The sequence below is a fragment of the mitochondrial genome of Corvus hawaiiensis (assembly GCF_020740725.1).
Source record: "Corvus hawaiiensis isolate SB33 mitochondrion, complete genome".
Lineage (NCBI taxonomy): Eukaryota > Metazoa > Chordata > Aves > Passeriformes > Corvidae > Corvus > Corvus hawaiiensis.
Window position 1 is genome coordinate 1 of NC_026783.1, and position 16,898 is coordinate 16,898.

The 16,898-nt window shown below is 44.4% G+C and overlaps 13 protein-coding genes across 13 annotated transcripts, besides 25 other annotated features; 12 read left to right on the top strand and 1 right to left on the bottom strand. All coding sequences in view use genetic code 2, as the record gives it.

Moving 5' to 3' along the window:
• Positions 1-69, top strand: a tRNA (tRNA-Phe).
• Positions 70-1,046, top strand: an rRNA (12S ribosomal RNA).
• Positions 1,047-1,116, top strand: a tRNA (tRNA-Val).
• Positions 1,117-2,715, top strand: an rRNA (16S ribosomal RNA).
• Positions 2,716-2,790, top strand: a tRNA (tRNA-Leu).
• Positions 2,791-2,799: 9 nt separating this feature from the next.
• Positions 2,800-3,777, top strand: ND1 (NADH dehydrogenase subunit 1). The gene has a single exon. It carries the CDS (start codon positions 2,800-2,802, stop codon positions 3,775-3,777), a length of 978 nt encoding a protein of 325 aa, YP_009129970.1.
• Positions 3,778-3,785: 8 nt separating this feature from the next.
• Positions 3,786-3,859, top strand: a tRNA (tRNA-Ile).
• Positions 3,860-3,864: 5 nt separating this feature from the next.
• Positions 3,865-3,935, bottom strand: a tRNA (tRNA-Gln).
• Positions 3,935-4,003, top strand: a tRNA (tRNA-Met).
• ND2 (NADH dehydrogenase subunit 2) lies at positions 4,004-5,044 on the top strand. Its single transcript has one exon. It carries the CDS (start codon positions 4,004-4,006, stop codon positions 5,042-5,044), a length of 1,041 nt encoding a protein of 346 aa, YP_009129971.1.
• Positions 5,045-5,046: 2 nt separating this feature from the next.
• Positions 5,047-5,116, top strand: a tRNA (tRNA-Trp).
• Position 5,117: 1 nt separating this feature from the next.
• Positions 5,118-5,186, bottom strand: a tRNA (tRNA-Ala).
• A 6-nt stretch (positions 5,187-5,192) lies between these two features.
• Positions 5,193-5,266, bottom strand: a tRNA (tRNA-Asn).
• A 2-nt stretch (positions 5,267-5,268) lies between these two features.
• Positions 5,269-5,335, bottom strand: a tRNA (tRNA-Cys).
• Positions 5,335-5,405, bottom strand: a tRNA (tRNA-Tyr).
• Position 5,406: 1 nt separating this feature from the next.
• COX1 (cytochrome c oxidase subunit I) lies at positions 5,407-6,957 on the top strand. Its single transcript has one exon. The coding sequence runs from the start codon at positions 5,407-5,409 to the stop codon at positions 6,955-6,957; it is 1,551 nt and encodes a 516-aa protein (YP_009129972.1).
• Positions 6,949-7,022, bottom strand: a tRNA (tRNA-Ser).
• A 5-nt stretch (positions 7,023-7,027) lies between these two features.
• Positions 7,028-7,096, top strand: a tRNA (tRNA-Asp).
• An 8-nt stretch (positions 7,097-7,104) lies between these two features.
• COX2 (cytochrome c oxidase subunit II) lies at positions 7,105-7,788 on the top strand. Its single transcript has one exon. It carries the CDS (start codon positions 7,105-7,107, stop codon positions 7,786-7,788), a length of 684 nt encoding a protein of 227 aa, YP_009129973.1.
• Position 7,789: 1 nt separating this feature from the next.
• Positions 7,790-7,859, top strand: a tRNA (tRNA-Lys).
• A 1-nt stretch (position 7,860) lies between these two features.
• Positions 7,861-8,028, top strand: ATP8 (ATP synthase F0 subunit 8). Its single transcript has one exon. It carries the CDS (start codon positions 7,861-7,863, stop codon positions 8,026-8,028), a length of 168 nt encoding a protein of 55 aa, YP_009129974.1.
• ATP6 (ATP synthase F0 subunit 6) lies at positions 8,019-8,702 on the top strand. The gene has a single exon. It carries the CDS (start codon positions 8,019-8,021, stop codon positions 8,700-8,702), a length of 684 nt encoding a protein of 227 aa, YP_009129975.1.
• A 6-nt stretch (positions 8,703-8,708) lies between these two features.
• On the top strand, positions 8,709-9,492 carry COX3 (cytochrome c oxidase subunit III). Its single transcript has one exon. A coding segment is annotated over exon 1 (784 nt).
• Positions 9,493-9,561, top strand: a tRNA (tRNA-Gly).
• ND3 (NADH dehydrogenase subunit 3) lies at positions 9,562-9,912 on the top strand. Its single transcript has one exon. The coding sequence runs from the start codon at positions 9,562-9,564 to the stop codon at positions 9,910-9,912; it is 351 nt and encodes a 116-aa protein (YP_009129977.1).
• A 1-nt stretch (position 9,913) lies between these two features.
• Positions 9,914-9,983, top strand: a tRNA (tRNA-Arg).
• A 1-nt stretch (position 9,984) lies between these two features.
• Positions 9,985-10,281, top strand: ND4L (NADH dehydrogenase subunit 4L). Its single transcript has one exon. The coding sequence runs from the start codon at positions 9,985-9,987 to the stop codon at positions 10,279-10,281; it is 297 nt and encodes a 98-aa protein (YP_009129978.1).
• Positions 10,275-11,652, top strand: ND4 (NADH dehydrogenase subunit 4). The gene has a single exon. A coding segment is annotated over exon 1 (1,378 nt).
• Positions 11,653-11,721, top strand: a tRNA (tRNA-His).
• A 1-nt stretch (position 11,722) lies between these two features.
• Positions 11,723-11,786, top strand: a tRNA (tRNA-Ser).
• Positions 11,787-11,857, top strand: a tRNA (tRNA-Leu).
• Positions 11,858-13,675, top strand: ND5 (NADH dehydrogenase subunit 5). Its single transcript has one exon. The coding sequence runs from the start codon at positions 11,858-11,860 to the stop codon at positions 13,673-13,675; it is 1,818 nt and encodes a 605-aa protein (YP_009129980.1).
• Positions 13,676-13,685: 10 nt separating this feature from the next.
• On the top strand, positions 13,686-14,828 carry CYTB (cytochrome b). The gene has a single exon. The coding sequence runs from the start codon at positions 13,686-13,688 to the stop codon at positions 14,826-14,828; it is 1,143 nt and encodes a 380-aa protein (YP_009129981.1).
• A 3-nt stretch (positions 14,829-14,831) lies between these two features.
• Positions 14,832-14,900, top strand: a tRNA (tRNA-Thr).
• Positions 14,901-14,910: 10 nt separating this feature from the next.
• Positions 14,911-14,980, bottom strand: a tRNA (tRNA-Pro).
• Positions 14,981-14,989: 9 nt separating this feature from the next.
• Positions 14,990-15,511, bottom strand: ND6 (NADH dehydrogenase subunit 6). Its single transcript has one exon. The coding sequence runs from the start codon at positions 15,509-15,511 to the stop codon at positions 14,990-14,992; it is 522 nt and encodes a 173-aa protein (YP_009129982.1).
• Position 15,512: 1 nt separating this feature from the next.
• Positions 15,513-15,584, bottom strand: a tRNA (tRNA-Glu).
• Positions 15,585-16,898: a D loop.

Here is a 16,898-nt window from a genome sequence, read left to right on the forward strand (position 1 = left end):
GTCCATGTAGCTTACAACAAAGCATGACACTGAAGATGTCAAGACGGCTGCCACAAACACCCATGGACAAAAGACTTAGTCCTAACCTTACTGTTGGTTTTTGCCAGAATTATACATGCAAGTATCCGCGTTCCAGTGTAAATGCCCTAGGCACCCTTCAACCAAGTCGATAGGAGCGGGTATCAGGCACACACAATTGTAGCCCAAGACGCCTTGCACTTGCCACGCCCCCACGGGTACTCAGCAGTGGTTAACATTAAGCAATGAGTGTAAACTTGACTTAGTCATGGCAACCTTAAGGGTCGGTAAATCCTGTGCCAGCCACCGCGGTCATACAGGAGACTCAAATTAACAGTATAACGGCGTAAAGGGTGGTAACATGCTATCTAAGTAACTAAGATTAAAAAGCAACTGAGCTGTAATAAGCCCAAGATGCTCATAAGGCCAACTACCAAAGAAGATCTTAGGCTGACGATTAATTGAAATCCACGAAAGCCAGGGCCAAACTGGGATTAGATACCCCACTATGCCTGGCCCTAAATCTTGATGCTCTATGCTACCTGAGCATCCGCCCGAGAACTACGAGCACAAACGCTTAAAACTCTAAGGACTTGGCGGTGTCCCAAACCCACCTAGAGGAGCCTGTTCTGTAATCGATGATCCACGATATTACCTGACCACTCCTTGCTGAATCAGCCTACATACCGCCGTCGCCAGCCCACCCCCCCTGATGGTTCAACAGTGAGCGCAATAGTCCAAACACACTAGTAAGACAGGTCAAGGTATAGCCCATGGAGTGGAAGCAATGGGCTACATTTTCTAGATTAGAACATCACGGCAAAAGGGTCTGAAATGGCCCTTAGAAGGCGGATTTAGCAGTAAAGTGGGACAATCGAGCCCTCTTTAAGCCGGCTCTGGGACGCGTACATACCGCCCGTCACCCTCCTCACAAGCGACCCAAACCCCTATTACATTAATACGCTATCCAGCTAAAGAGGAGGCAAGTCGTAACAAGGTAAGTGTACCGGAAGGTGTACTTAGACAACCAAGACGTAGCTTAAACAAAAGCATTCAGCTTACACCTGAAAGATGTCTGCTAACACCAGATCGTCTTGATGCCAAATTCTAGCCCAACTACATTGACCTGGAATAACAAAGCTACTACATACACCAAACTAAAGCATTTACTAGTCTTAGTATAGGCGATAGAAAAGACACCCATTGGCGCGATAGAGATCACGTACCGTAAGGGAAAGATGAAATAATAATGAAAAAACTAAGCTATAAACAGCAAAGATCAACCTTGTACCTTTTGCATCATGGTCTAGCAAGAAAAACCAAGCAAAATGAGTTTAAGTTTGCCACCCCGAAACCTAAGCGAGCTACTTGTGAGCAGCTATTATTGAGCGAACCCGTCTCTGTTGCAAAAGAGTGGGATGACTTACTAGTAGAGGTGAAAAGCCAATCGAGCTGGGTGATAGCTGGTTGCCTGTGAAACGAATCTTAGTTCACTCTTAATTCTTCTCCAAGGAAACTAACAAACCCTAATGAAGCGAATTAAGGGCTATTTAAAGGGGGTACAGCTCCTTTAAAAAAGAATACAATCTCTACGAGCGGATAAATAATCTATAGAAAGATTTCCTGTGGGCCTTCAAGCAGCCATCAACAAAGAGTGCGTTAAAGCTCTTCGACTAAAAAATATAAGAACTTCATGACTCCCTCATCATTAACAGGCTAACCTATACGTAAATAGGAGAATTAATGCTAGAATGAGTAACCAGGGTCCTCCCTCTACGACGCAAGCTTACATCTTTACATTATTAACAAACCACCAAGATACGACAAATCAAACAAGCAGAGTATCAGGTAAATTGTTAACCCGACAGAGGAGCGTCCATTAAGAAAGATTAAAACCTGTAAAAGGAACTAGGCAAACACATCAAGGCCCGACTGTTTACCAAAAACATAGCCTTCAGCAAACAGCAAACAAGTATTGGAGGTGATGCCTGCCCTGTGACTTAGTGTTTAACGGCCGCGGTATCCTAACCGTGCAAAGGTAGCGCAATCAATTGTCTCATAAATCGGGACCCGTATGAATGGCTAAACGAGGTCTTAACTGTCTCTTACAGGTGATCGGTGAAATTGATCTCCCTGTGCGAAAGCAGGGATAACTACATAAGACGAGAAGACCCTGTGGAGCTTAAAAATCAGCAGCCACCCCTCCCCACATTCACACCCACTGGGTACACGCTTTACAGGGAACTGGCCTGCATTTTTCGGTTGGGGCGACCTTGGAGAAAAACAAATCCTCCAAAAATTAGACCACAACTCTAGACTGAGAGCGACCACTCAACGTGCGAATAGCACCCAGACCCAATATAATTGATCAATGGACCAAGTTACCCCAGGGATAACAGCGCAATCTCCTCCGAGAGTCCGTATCGACGGGGAGGTTTACGACCTCGATGTTGGATCAGGACATCCTGGTGGTGCAGCCGCTACCAAGGGTTCGTTTGTTCAACGATTAATAGTCCTACGTGATCTGAGTTCAGACCGGAGCAATCCAGGTCGGTTTCCATCTATGATGAACTCTTCCCAGTACGAAAGGACAGGAAAAGTGAGGCCAATACTACAGGCAAGCCTTCGCCTTAAGTAATGAATCCAACTAAATTACGAAAGGCTATCACACTACAACCACGTCCTAGAAAAGGACCAGCTAGCGTGGCAGAGCTCGGAAAATGCAAAAGGCTTAAGTCCTTTATATCAGAGGTTCAAATCCTCTCCCTAGCTGAACTTAAAATGGCCAACTACCCTATCCTAGTCAACCTCATTATAGCACTTTCTTATGCTATCCCCATTCTAATCGCCGTAGCCTTTCTAACCCTAGTAGAACGCAAAATCTTAAGCTACATGCAGGGTCGAAAAGGCCCTAATGTTGTAGGCCCTTTCGGGCTCCTACAACCCGTAGCAGATGGAGTAAAACTGTTCATCAAAGAGCCAATCCGCCCATCAACATCCTCCCCAATCCTGTTTATTACTACCCCAATGCTGGCCCTCTTACTAGCAATTACTATCTGGACCCCACTTCCAATCCCATTTCCCCTCGCAGACATAAACCTTGGGCTACTATTCATACTAGCCATGTCAAGTCTAGCAGTATACTCCATCCTATGATCTGGATGAGCCTCCAACTCAAAATATGCCCTAATCGGGTCCCTACGGGCAGTAGCCCAAACAATTTCATATGAGGTCACCCTAGCAATTATCCTACTATCCATTATCCTTCTTAGCGGAAATTACACCCTAAGCACCCTAGCAGTCGTCCAAGAGCCCCTATTTCTGATCTTCTCTTGCTGACCTCTCGCCATAATATGATATGTGTCTACACTAGCCGAAACAAACCGCGCTCCATTCGACCTCACAGAAGGAGAATCAGAACTAGTTTCAGGGTTCAACGTAGAATATGCTGCAGGGCCATTCGCCTTATTTTTCCTAGCAGAATACGCAAACATCATACTTATAAATACACTAACCGTAATCCTATTCTTCAACCCTAGCCTATACAACCCACCCCAAGAACTTTTCCCTGTTATCCTAGCCACAAAAGTCCTTCTTCTATCCATAGGGTTCCTATGAATCCGTGCCTCCTACCCACGATTCCGATACGACCAACTAATACACTTACTATGAAAAAATTTCCTACCATTAGCACTCGCCCTATGTCTGTGACACATTAGCATGCCAATTTCCTATGCAGGCCTACCTCCATACCTAAGGAACCACCAGGAAATGTGCCTGAACATCAAAAGGGTCACTATGATAAAGTGAACATAGAGGTACACCAGCCCTCTCATTTCCTACATTCTAGAAAAACAGGAATCGAACCTGTACAAGAGAGATCAAAACCCTCCATACTTCCTTTATATTATTTTCTAGTAGGGTCAGCTAATCAAGCTATCGGGCCCATACCCCGAAAATGATGGTTTAACCCCTTCCCCTGCTAATGAACCCACAGGCAAAACTAATTTTTGTCACTAGCCTACTCCTAGGAACAACCATCACAATTTCAAGTAACCATTGAATCATGGCCTGAACCGGTCTTGAGATCAATACGCTCGCTATTTTACCCCTAATCTCAAAATCTCACCACCCCCGAGCCATTGAGGCAGCAACCAAGTACTTTCTAGTCCAAGCAACCGCCTCAACCCTAGTGCTATTCTCCAGCATGACTAATGCATGATATACTGGGCAGTGAGACATCACCCAGATAACCCACCCAACATCCTCCCTTATCCTAACTGCAGCCATTTCAATGAAGCTAGGGCTGGTACCTTTCCACTTCTGATTCCCAGAAGTCCTGCAAGGCTCCCCCCTCATTACTGGCCTTCTCCTATCCACAGTTATGAAATTCCCACCAATTACCCTACTCTATATAACTTCCCTGTCCCTCAACCCTGCGCTACTAACCACCCTAGCCATTCTTTCCGTAGCCCTAGGAGGCTGAATAGGATTAAACCAAACACAAACCCGAAAAATTATGGCCTTCTCCTCTATCTCTCACCTAGGCTGAATGGCCATTATCCTGATCTACTATCCTAAACTTACTCTCCTCAACTTCTACCTATACGCCATAATGACTGCTGCCGTATTCCTAACCCTAAACTCAATAAAAGTCCTAAACCTATCAACACTAATAACCGCATGAACAAAAGCACCTTCACTTAGCACAATCCTCCTACTAACACTCCTATCATTAGCCGGCCTCCCCCCTCTGACTGGCTTCCTCCCAAAATGACTCATTATTCAAGAACTAACTAAACAAGACATAGCCCCAACAGCAATCATTATCTCTCTTCTCTCACTGCTAAGCCTCTTCTTCTATCTTCGTCTTGCATATTGTGCAACAATCACACTTCCACCTCACACAACAAACCACATGAAACAGTGACATACCAATAAACCAATTAACTCCTCAATCGCCGTTCTAACCACACTATCCATCATGCTCCTCCCAGCTTCCCCCATACTTATTACCATTATTTAAAGAGAAACTTAGGTTTACTGAAACCGAAGGCCTTCAAAGCCTTAAACAAGAGTTAGACCCTCTTAGTTTCTGTTAAAATCCGCAGGACGTTACCCTGCATCCCCTGAATGCAACTCAGATGCTTTAATTAAGCTAGGATTTTACACCCCTAGACAGATGGGCTTCGATCCCATGATACTATAGTTAACAGCTATATGCCCAAAACCAACAGGCTTCTGCCTAACAGACTCCGGTGCACTGTCAGTACACATCAATGAGCTTGCAACTCACCATGAACTTCACTACAGAGCCGATAAGAAGAGGAATTGAACCTCTGTAAAAAGGACTACAGCCTAACGCTTATACACTCAGCCATCTTACCCGTGACTTTCACCAACCGATGACTATTCTCAACCAACCACAAAGACATTGGCACTCTGTACCTAATCTTCGGAGCATGAGCCGGAATAGTAGGTACCGCCCTAAGCCTCCTTATCCGAGCAGAACTAGGCCAACCAGGCGCTCTACTAGGAGACGATCAAATCTATAACGTAATCGTTACAGCTCATGCCTTCGTCATAATCTTCTTCATAGTAATACCAATCATAATCGGAGGATTTGGAAACTGACTAGTTCCCCTAATGATCGGTGCCCCAGACATAGCATTCCCACGAATAAACAACATAAGCTTCTGACTCCTACCACCCTCATTCCTTCTCCTTCTAGCCTCTTCCACAGTAGAATCAGGAGTAGGGACAGGATGAACCGTGTACCCACCACTAGCTGGTAACCTAGCCCATGCTGGAGCCTCAGTCGACCTAGCCATTTTCTCACTACACCTAGCAGGTATTTCCTCTATCCTAGGGGCAATTAATTTCATTACCACAGCAATCAACATAAAACCTCCAGCTCTATCACAATATCAAACCCCTCTATTCGTGTGATCCGTACTAATTACTGCAGTACTACTACTTCTCTCCCTACCTGTACTTGCTGCTGGAATCACTATGCTCCTAACAGACCGTAACTTCAATACTACATTCTTTGACCCAGCTGGAGGAGGAGACCCAGTACTATACCAACATCTATTCTGATTCTTTGGGCACCCAGAAGTTTATATCCTAATTCTACCAGGATTCGGTATCATTTCTCACGTCGTAGCATACTACGCAGGGAAAAAAGAACCATTTGGCTACATAGGAATAGTATGAGCTATACTATCCATCGGATTCCTAGGCTTTATCGTTTGAGCACACCACATGTTTACAGTCGGAATGGATGTAGACACTCGAGCGTACTTCACATCTGCCACTATAATCATTGCCATCCCAACCGGAATTAAAGTATTCAGCTGACTAGCAACTCTACACGGAGGAACAATCAAATGAGACCCACCAATGCTGTGAGCTCTAGGGTTCATCTTCCTCTTCACAATTGGCGGACTGACAGGAATTGTCCTAGCAAACTCCTCTCTAGACATTGCCCTACACGACACCTACTACGTAGTAGCTCACTTCCACTACGTACTGTCCATGGGCGCAGTATTTGCAATCCTAGCAGGATTTACCCACTGATTCCCACTATTCACCGGATACACCCTACACTCCACATGAGCTAAAATTCACTTCGGAGTAATATTTGTGGGAGTAAACCTCACTTTCTTCCCTCAACACTTCCTTGGACTAGCCGGTATGCCACGACGATACTCAGACTACCCAGACGCCTACACCCTATGAAATACTATTTCATCAGTAGGATCACTAATCTCCCTAACTGCCGTGATCATGCTAATGTTCATCATCTGAGAAGCTTTCGCATCCAAACGTAAAGCCCTACAACCAGAGCTAATCAACACAAACGTTGAATGAATCCACGGCTGCCCACCCCCATTCCACACATTTGAAGAACCAGCCTTCGTCCAAACACAAGAAAGGAAGGAGTCGAACCCCCATATGTTGGTTTCAAGCCAACCGCATCAAACCACTTATGCTTCTTTCTCATTTAGAGGTGTTAGTAAAATCATAACATAGTCTTGTCAAGACTAAATTACAGGTGAAAATCCAGTACACCTCAACACAAAAATGGCCAACCACATACAATTCGGTTTTCAAGACGCTTCATCCCCTATCATAGAAGAACTAGTAGAATTCCATGACCACGCTCTAATAACTGCCCTAGCTATCTGCAGCCTGGTACTATATCTACTAACCACAATACTCACCGAAAAACTATCATCTAGCACAGTCGATGCACAAGAAATCGAACTTGTCTGAACAATCCTCCCTGCAGCTGTATTAATCATACTTGCTCTACCATCCCTACGAATTCTATACATAATGGATGAAATCAACGAGCCCGACCTAACACTAAAAGCCATTGGGCACCAATGATACTGAACTTATGAATACACCGACTTCAAGGACCTAACATTTGACTCCTACATGACACCAACTGCAGACCTACCACTAGGCCACTTCCGACTTCTAGAAGTGGACCACCGTGCAGTAGTCCCAATAGAGTCGCTAGTTCGAGTCATCGTTACTGCCGATGACGTACTCCACTCATGAGCCGTCCCAAGCCTAGGCGTAAAAACTGACGCAATCCCAGGACGACTAAATCAAACCTCATTTACTGCCACCCGACCTGGAGTGTTCTACGGCCAGTGCTCAGAAATCTGCGGGGCTAATCACAGCTTCATACCAATTGTAGTTGAATCCGCCCCACTCGCTGACTTCGAGAACTGATCTTCTCTACTATCATCCTAATCATTAAGAAGCTATGAACCAGCACTAGCCTTTTAAGCTAGAGAAAGAGGACTATCCATCCTCCTTAATGATATGCCCCAACTAAACCCAAACCCATGATTTTTTATCATGCTAACTTCGTGACTCACTTACTCCATAATCATCCAACCCAAACTCCTATCCTTTATTTCCATAAATCCTCCACTAAGTAAAACCCAAACAACCCTGACCACCTCCCCCTGAACCTGACCATGAACCTAAGCTTCTTCAACCAATTCTCAAGCCCATCCCTACTAGGTATCCCACTAATCCTAATCGCAATGACATTTCCTGCTCTCTTACTACCCACCCAAGGTAACCGATGAATCACCGATCGCCTATCTACCCTACAAACATGATTCATTAACCTAGTCACAAAACAACTAATAATACCACTAAGCAACAAAGGACATAAATGAGCTTTAATCCTAACATCACTAATAATATTCCTGCTACTTACTAACCTGTTAGGCCTACTACCCTACACATTTACACCTACAACCCAACTTTCTATAAACCTAGCCCTAGCAGTTCCTCTATGACTTGCCACCCTGCTTGTAGGGCTACGAAACCAACCCTCAATCTCTCTAGGCCACCTCCTACCAGAAGGCACCCCAACTCCATTAATCCCGGCCCTAATCCTCATTGAAACAACTAGCCTCCTTATTCGTCCCCTAGCCCTAGGTGTTCGCCTCACAGCCAACCTTACGGCAGGCCACCTACTAATCCAACTTATTTCAACAGCCACCGTCGCCCTGGCCTCAACAATACCAACAATCTCACTACTAACACTGCTAATTCTACTCCTACTCACAATCCTAGAAGTAGCAGTAGCCATGATCCAGGCCTACGTCTTCGTACTACTACTAAGCCTATACCTACAAGAAAACATCTAACCACCAATGACTCACCAAGCACACTCCTACCACATAGTTGACCCAAGCCCATGACCCATCCTAGGAGCAACCGCTGCTCTCCTTACTACATCAGGCCTAACCATGTGATTTCACCACAACTCACCCTACCTACTAATCACTGGACTTACCTCTACTGCCCTAGTCATGTTTCAATGATGACGTGACATCATCCGAGAAAGCACATTCCAAGGCCACCACACACCCACAGTACAAAAAGGCCTACGATATGGAATAGTACTATTCATCACATCAGAAGCCTTTTTCTTCCTAGGTTTCTTTTGAGCATTCTTCCACTCCAGCCTCGCCCCAACACCAGAGCTAGGAGGGCAGTGACCTCCAGTTGGGATCAAACCTCTAAACCCAATAGACGTCCCCCTCCTAAACACTGCCATCCTACTTGCTTCAGGGGTTACAGTCACATGAGCACATCACAGCATCATAGAGGCCAACCGAAAACAAGCAATCCACGCCCTAGCCCTAACAGTTCTTCTAGGCTTCTACTTCACTGGCCTACAGGCCATAGAATACTATGAAGCTCCATTCTCCATTGCTGATGGGGTATACGGTTCTACCTTTTTCGTAGCAACTGGATTCCACGGCCTCCACGTAATCATTGGTTCCACATTCCTCCTAGTATGCCTCCTACGCCTAATCAAATACCATTTTACACCAAAACACCACTTTGGCTTTGAAGCAGCAGCTTGATACTGACACTTTGTAGACGTCGTATGACTATTCCTCTATATGACCATCTACTGATGAGGATCTTACTCTTCTAGTATATTAATTACAATCGACTTCCAATCCTTAGAATCTGGTTTAAACCCAGAGAAGAGTAATGAACATAATCCTATTCATAATAGCCTCATCTTTAATTCTAAGTGTAATCCTGACCGCATTAAATTTCTGACTAGCACAAATAAACCCAGACTCGGAGAAACTATCCCCATATGAATGTGGATTTGACCCACTAGGGTCCGCCCGGCTGCCATTTTCAATTCGATTCTTCCTAGTAGCGATCCTGTTTCTACTATTTGACCTGGAAATTGCTCTGCTCCTACCATTACCATGGGCCATGCAACTACAAACCCCTACCACTACACTAACATGATCTTCCATCCTTATTCTCCTCCTAACTCTAGGCCTAATTTACGAATGAAATCAAGGAGGATTAGAATGGGCAGAATAACAGAAAGTTAGTCTAATCAAGACAGTTGACTTCGACTCAACAGATTATAGCTCACACCCTATAACTTTCTTAATGTCTGCCCTACAATTAAGCTTTTTCTCCGCCTTCACCCTAAGCAGCCTGGGTCTAGCCTTCCACCGCACACACCTAATCTCTGCACTACTATGTCTAGAAAGCATAATACTCTCCATATACATCGCCCTATCCATATGACCTATTCAGACCCAAACAACATCTGCCACCCTACTACCACTTCTAATACTAGCATTCTCCGCCTGCGAAGCAGCAACAGGCCTAGCCCTGCTAGTTGCCTCTACCCGAACCCATGGCTCGGACCACCTACACAACTTTAACCTACTACAATGCTAAAAATCATCATTCCAACCATCATACTCCTGCCACTAACCTTCCTCTCCCCTTGCAAACACCTATGAACCAACGTCACAACACACAGCCTATTAATTGCCACTGTCAGCCTCCAATGACTCGTCCCAACATACTACCCAAGCAAAGGGCTGACCCACTGAACTTCAATTGACCAGATTTCCTCCCCCCTACTAGTTCTATCGTGCTGACTACTTCCCCTCATACTCATAGCAAGCCAAAACCACCTAGAACAAGAACCAATCATCCGTAAACGAGTTTTCATCACAACTGTAATCACAGTACAACCTTTCATCCTACTAGCCTTCTCAGCCTCAGAACTAATACTATTCTACATTGCATTCGAAGCAACCCTCATTCCAACTCTAGTCCTCATTACACGATGAGGAAACCAACCTGAGCGACTGAATGCAGGCATTTATCTACTATTTTACACACTCGCCAGCTCTCTTCCCCTACTAATCACGATCCTCCACCTGCACAATCAAATCGGCACATTATACTTCCCCATACTCAAACTATCACACCCAACAATAAACAACTCTTGAACAGGCCTACTAGCGAGCTTAGCCCTTCTACTAGCCTTTATGGTAAAAGCCCCCCTATATGGCCTGCACCTATGACTCCCAAAAGCACACGTAGAAGCCCCAATCGCCGGATCAATACTACTAGCAGCTCTTCTCCTAAAACTAGGCGGCTACGGTATTATACGAATCACTATCCTAGTAGACCCCTCCGTAAATAACCTGCACTATCCATTCATTACCCTAGCACTATGAGGAGCAGTAATAACCAGCGCCATCTGCCTACGACAAATCGACCTGAAATCCCTGATCGCCTACTCCTCTGTAAGCCACATAGGACTAGTCATCGCTGCAACCATAATCCAAACCCAATGAGCCTTCTCAGGAGCAATGATCTTAATAATCTCCCACGGCCTAACTTCATCAATACTATTCTGTCTAGCCAACACAAACTACGAACGAACCCATAGCCGAATCCTTCTCCTAACCCGAGGGCTGCAGCCACTTCTACCACTTATGGCCACCTGATGACTACTAGCAAACCTGACAAACATAGCACTACCACCAACAACCAACCTCATAGCAGAACTAACTATTGTAGTAACCCTATTCAACTGATCCCCACTGACAATTATCTTAACAGGAACTACAATTGTACTAACCGCCTCATACACCCTCTACATACTAATAATAACACAACGAGGAATACTACCATCCCACATCACCTCAATCCAAAATTCCTCTACACGAGAACACCTTCTGATAGCCCTACACATAATTCCCATAATCCTGCTTATTTTCAAACCTGAACTAATCTCAGGAGTCCCCATATGCAAGTATAGTTTAACCAAAACATTAGATTGTGATTCTAAAAATAGAAGTTGGACCCTTCTTACTTGCCGAGGGGAGGTTAAACCAACAAGAACTGCTAATTCTTGCATCTGAGTATAAAACCTCAGCCCCCTTACTTTCAAAGGATAATAGTAATCCAATGGTCTTAGGAACCAGTAATCTTGGTGCAAATCCAAGTGAAAGTAATGGATCAAATACTCATCCTGAACACATTCATACTACTCACCCTAGCAGTCCTCTGCACCCCAATCATCTTCCCAATACTATCAGACAGTTTAAAAAACACCCCGACTATCATCACAAATACTGTCAAAACTTCCTTCCTAATCAGCCTAATCCCCATAACCATATACATTCACTCAGGAATAGAAAGCCTAACCTCTTTCTGAGAATGAAAATTCATTATAAACTTTAAAATTCCTATCAGCCTAACAATAGATTTCTACTCACTAACCTTCTTCCCAATCGCCCTATTCGTCTCCTGATCAATCCTACAATTTGCAACATGATACATAGCCTCAGACCCGCACATCACAAAATTTTTTACCTTTCTCCTCCTATTCCTAATTGCCATACTCATCCTAATTATCTCCAACAACCTGTTCCTACTATTCATCGGATGAGAGGGGGTAGGAATCATATCCTTCCTACTAATTAGCTGATGACACGGCCGAGCAGAAGCAAATACTGCTGCCCTACAAGCCGTACTATACAACCGAGTCGGAGACGTAGGCCTAATCATATGCATGGCATGACTAGCCTCCACCATAAACACATGAGAAATTCAACAAATCTCGTCTCAAGACCAAACTCCTACCCTGCCACTACTAGGCCTAATTTTAGCCGCGGCCGGCAAATCCGCCCAATTCGGCCTTCACCCATGACTACCAGCTGCAATAGAAGGCCCAACCCCCGTATCCGCCTTACTCCACTCCAGCACTATAGTAGTCGCCGGAATCTTCCTACTCATCCGAACTCACCCCCTCTTCCACAACAACCCCACTGCCCTATCCCTATGTCTATGCCTAGGCGCCCTCTCCACACTATTTGCAGCTACCTGCGCCCTGACTCAAAATGACATTAAAAAAATCATCGCTTTTTCCACATCTAGCCAACTAGGCCTGATAATAGTCACAATCGGCCTAAACCTACCCCAACTAGCTTTCCTACACATTTCAACCCACGCATTTTTCAAAGCCATACTATTCCTATGTTCCGGAACAATCATCCACAGCCTCAACGGCGAACAAGACATTCGAAAAATAGGAGGCCTTCAAAAAATACTACCAACAACAACTTCATGCATAACTATCGGAAACCTAGCCCTAATAGGAACACCATTCCTAGCAGGATTCTACTCCAAAGACCAAATCATCGAGAGCCTAAGCACCTCATACTTAAATGCCTGAGCCTTAGTTCTAACTCTCCTAGCCACATCATTCACTGCAGTCTATACCATTCGAATAACCCTACTAGTCCAAACAGGGTACGTTCGAATCCCTCCTCTAACCCCTATAAACGAAAACAACCCAGCAGTCCTCTCTTCAATCACTCGTCTTGCACTAGGAAGCATCGTAGCAGGATTCCTAATCACCTCATATATCCCACCCGCAAAAACCCCACCAATAACTATACCACTATCCATCAAAATTACAGCTCTTGTAGTAACACTACTAGGAGTCGTCCTAGCCCTAGAGCTCTCAAAAATAACTCAAGCCTTAATCCTCCCTAAACAGAATCGCTTCTCAAACTTCTCTACAACCCTAGGATACTTTAATCCCCTAGTACACCGATTCATCTCAACAAAACTACTAAGCGGCGGCCAAAACATTGCCTCCCACCTAATTGACCTCTCCTGATACAAACTCCTAGGCCCTGAAGGACTAGCCAACCTGCAAATAATAGCATCAAAAACCGCTACCACCTTCCACACAGGACTAATTAAAGCCTACCTAGGGTCATTCGCCCTATCAATCTTCATCATCCTACTATCTACATACAGAACCAAACCTAATGGCCCTAAATCTACGAAAAAACCATCCACTACTAAAAATCATCAACAACTCCCTAATTGACCTTCCAACCCCATCAAACATCTCAGCTTGATGAAACTTCGGATCCTTACTAGGCCTATGTCTAACTGTACAAATCATCACAGGCCTACTACTAGCCATACACTACACAGCAGACACCTCCCTAGCTTTCACCTCTGTGGCCCACACATGCCGAGACGTACAATTCGGATGACTAATCCGAAACCTCCACGCAAACGGAGCCTCATTCTTTTTCATTTGCATCTACCTACACATCGGCCGAGGAATTTATTACGGTTCATACCTAAACAAAAAAACCTGAAATATCGGAGTAATCCTTCTCCTTACACTAATAGCAACTGCCTTCGTAGGATATGTTCTGCCTTGAGGACAAATATCCTTCTGAGGGGCAACAGTCATCACAAACCTCTTCTCAGCAATCCCATACATTGGACAAACACTAGTAGAATGACTATGAGGCGGATTCTCAGTAGACAACCCTACACTAACCCGATTTTTCGCCTTCCACTTCATTCTCCCTTTCGTAATCGCAGGCCTAACACTAGTGCACCTAACCTTCCTCCACGAAACAGGCTCAAACAATCCACTAGGCATTCCCTCAGACTGCGACAAAATTCCATTCCACCCATACTACTCCATCAAAGACTTACTAGGATTCGCACTAATAATCATCCCGCTGATTACCCTAGCTCTATTCTCCCCAAACCTCCTAGGAGACCCAGAAAATTTCACGCCCGCCAACCCTCTGGCCACACCTCCGCACATTAAACCCGAATGATACTTCCTATTTGCATACGCCATTCTCCGATCTATCCCAAACAAACTAGGAGGAGTCCTAGCCCTAGCTGCCTCAGTCCTAGTCCTATTCCTAATCCCCTTCCTTCATGTCTCTAAACAACGTTCCATGACCTTCCGACCTCTATCACAAATCCTATTCTGAACTCTAGTCGCAGACCTCTTAATCCTAACATGAGTAGGAAGCCAACCGGTAGAACACCCGTTCATCATCATCGGCCAACTAGCCTCCTTCACCTACTTCGCAATCATTCTAATCCTATTCCCTATCGTGAGTGCGCTAGAAAACAAAATACTCAAACTCTAATCAACTCTAATAGTTTATAAAAACATTGGTCTTGTAAGCCAAAGATTGAAGACTAAACATCTTCTTAGAGTTTCCACATAAATCAGAAAGAAAGGAGTCAAACCTTTATCACCAACTCCCAAAGCTGGTATTTTCAATTAAACTACTCTCTGACTTACCAGTTAAACCGCCCGAATTGCCCCCCGAGATAATCCCCGCACAAGTTCTAAAACCACAAACAGTGTTAACAGTAGACCTCATCCTGCAATTAAAAGCAGCCCTGATCCAGACGAGTAAAACATAGCTACTCCACTAAAATCAGTTCGAATTCACGACAGGCCTCCATTATTCACCGTATCACCCCCCATAACCACTTCAGAAAACGCCCCCGTAACAACCCCCACAATAACAACAACCAGCCCCATACCAACACCATAACCAACAACCCGTCAGTCACCTCAAGATTCAGGATAAGGGTCCGCTGCCAGCGACACCGAATAAACAAATACCACTAGCATTCCCCCTAAATACACTATAACTAGTACTAAAGAAATGAAAGAAACCCCCATACTTACCAGTCACCCACATCCCGCAATAGAAGCCACAACCAGACCCACCACCCCATAATAAGGAGAAGGGTTAGACGCAACCGCTAACCCCCCTAAAACAAAGCATAGGCTTATAAATAGTACAAAATTTATCATAGGTTCCTGCTTGGATCCTCCCCAAGAACTACGGTATGAAAAACCGTTATTATAAAACTTTAACTACAGGAACCCCCCCCTTCCCCCCCCCATGTTTTTACATGGGATTTTGGCTATGTATTTCTTTGCATACAATTCTCGTCCACATTATACATGATATGCATGTAGGATAATTCACATAACTAGTAATGCGAGACCTAACCAAACTCAAATATCATCGCCCATAACAACCCAAACGGACAGATAACCTTCTAGGCACATCCTTACCACAGGTACAATAAACCCAGGTAATCCTACCAACCACACAAGACAAGCGTCACCCGAGATCGAGTAAGTTTCACCTTGCATAACAATTCACTCCGGTAAACGAGGAATATCCTAGTACCCCAATGAATTCCCAGTCCCATACGTTTCAGTCCATCCCCACAGTAAACTCCCAGTCCTATTACTCTCAAGAGCTCCCAAGCCAGAGAACCTGGTTATCTATTAATCGTAATCCTCACGAGAACCGAGCTACTCGACGTAGGTGCTGCCCACGGCTACCAGCTTCAGGACCATACTTTCCCCCTACACCCTCGCCCAACTTGCACTTTTGCGCCTCTGGTTCCTATTTCAGGGCCATAACTTGGATCTTTCCCTCCTTATTGCTCTTCACAGATGCAAGTGGTCGGATGCATAATCCTCCCTTTGCCTCGTGATCGCGGCATCCGACCGACTTGGCGCTTGTTTTCTTTTTGGGGTCTCTTCATTAAACCCTTCAAGTGCGTAGCAGGAGTTATCTTCCTCTTGACGTGTACATCACATGGTATTCGAGCGGCTGAACGTCTGTAATGTACCTGGTGTCATGGTTGTTCGGATAAGGTCGTCTCAAACTTGACACTGATGCACTTTTACCCCATTCATGGTGGGTCCCCCAGCTACCTATACGGTGGCAGATAATGTTATGGTTGCCGGACATAGTTTGTTATTTTTCCTTTACTAGGAATTGTTACCTAAACCTTCATTTTCATTCTTTTTTTTATCGTTTATTTTTATGTTGTAATTTTAACAAAATAAACAACGATTTTTATATGATACTAGCCTAGATTTTCCAAACCATTCATCATTCGTTTGTTAACATTTAACTTTCCTCCACTTTTCCCCTATTTACAATCCAACAAATCAATAACTTTTATCAAACTTCCATAACCACTAATTCAACCAAATTACATAAAACAAAGCAATTAAAAACTATAAAAATACACATCCTTTAAACACTATCACACACAACTTAAACCAAAACCTGACACACCCTGCGCTACAAACCTATCTTTAATTCAAAATAAAAAACAAGATAAAAATATAAAACATTAACACCAACAATGGGCCCAAAATACTACATTTGTTT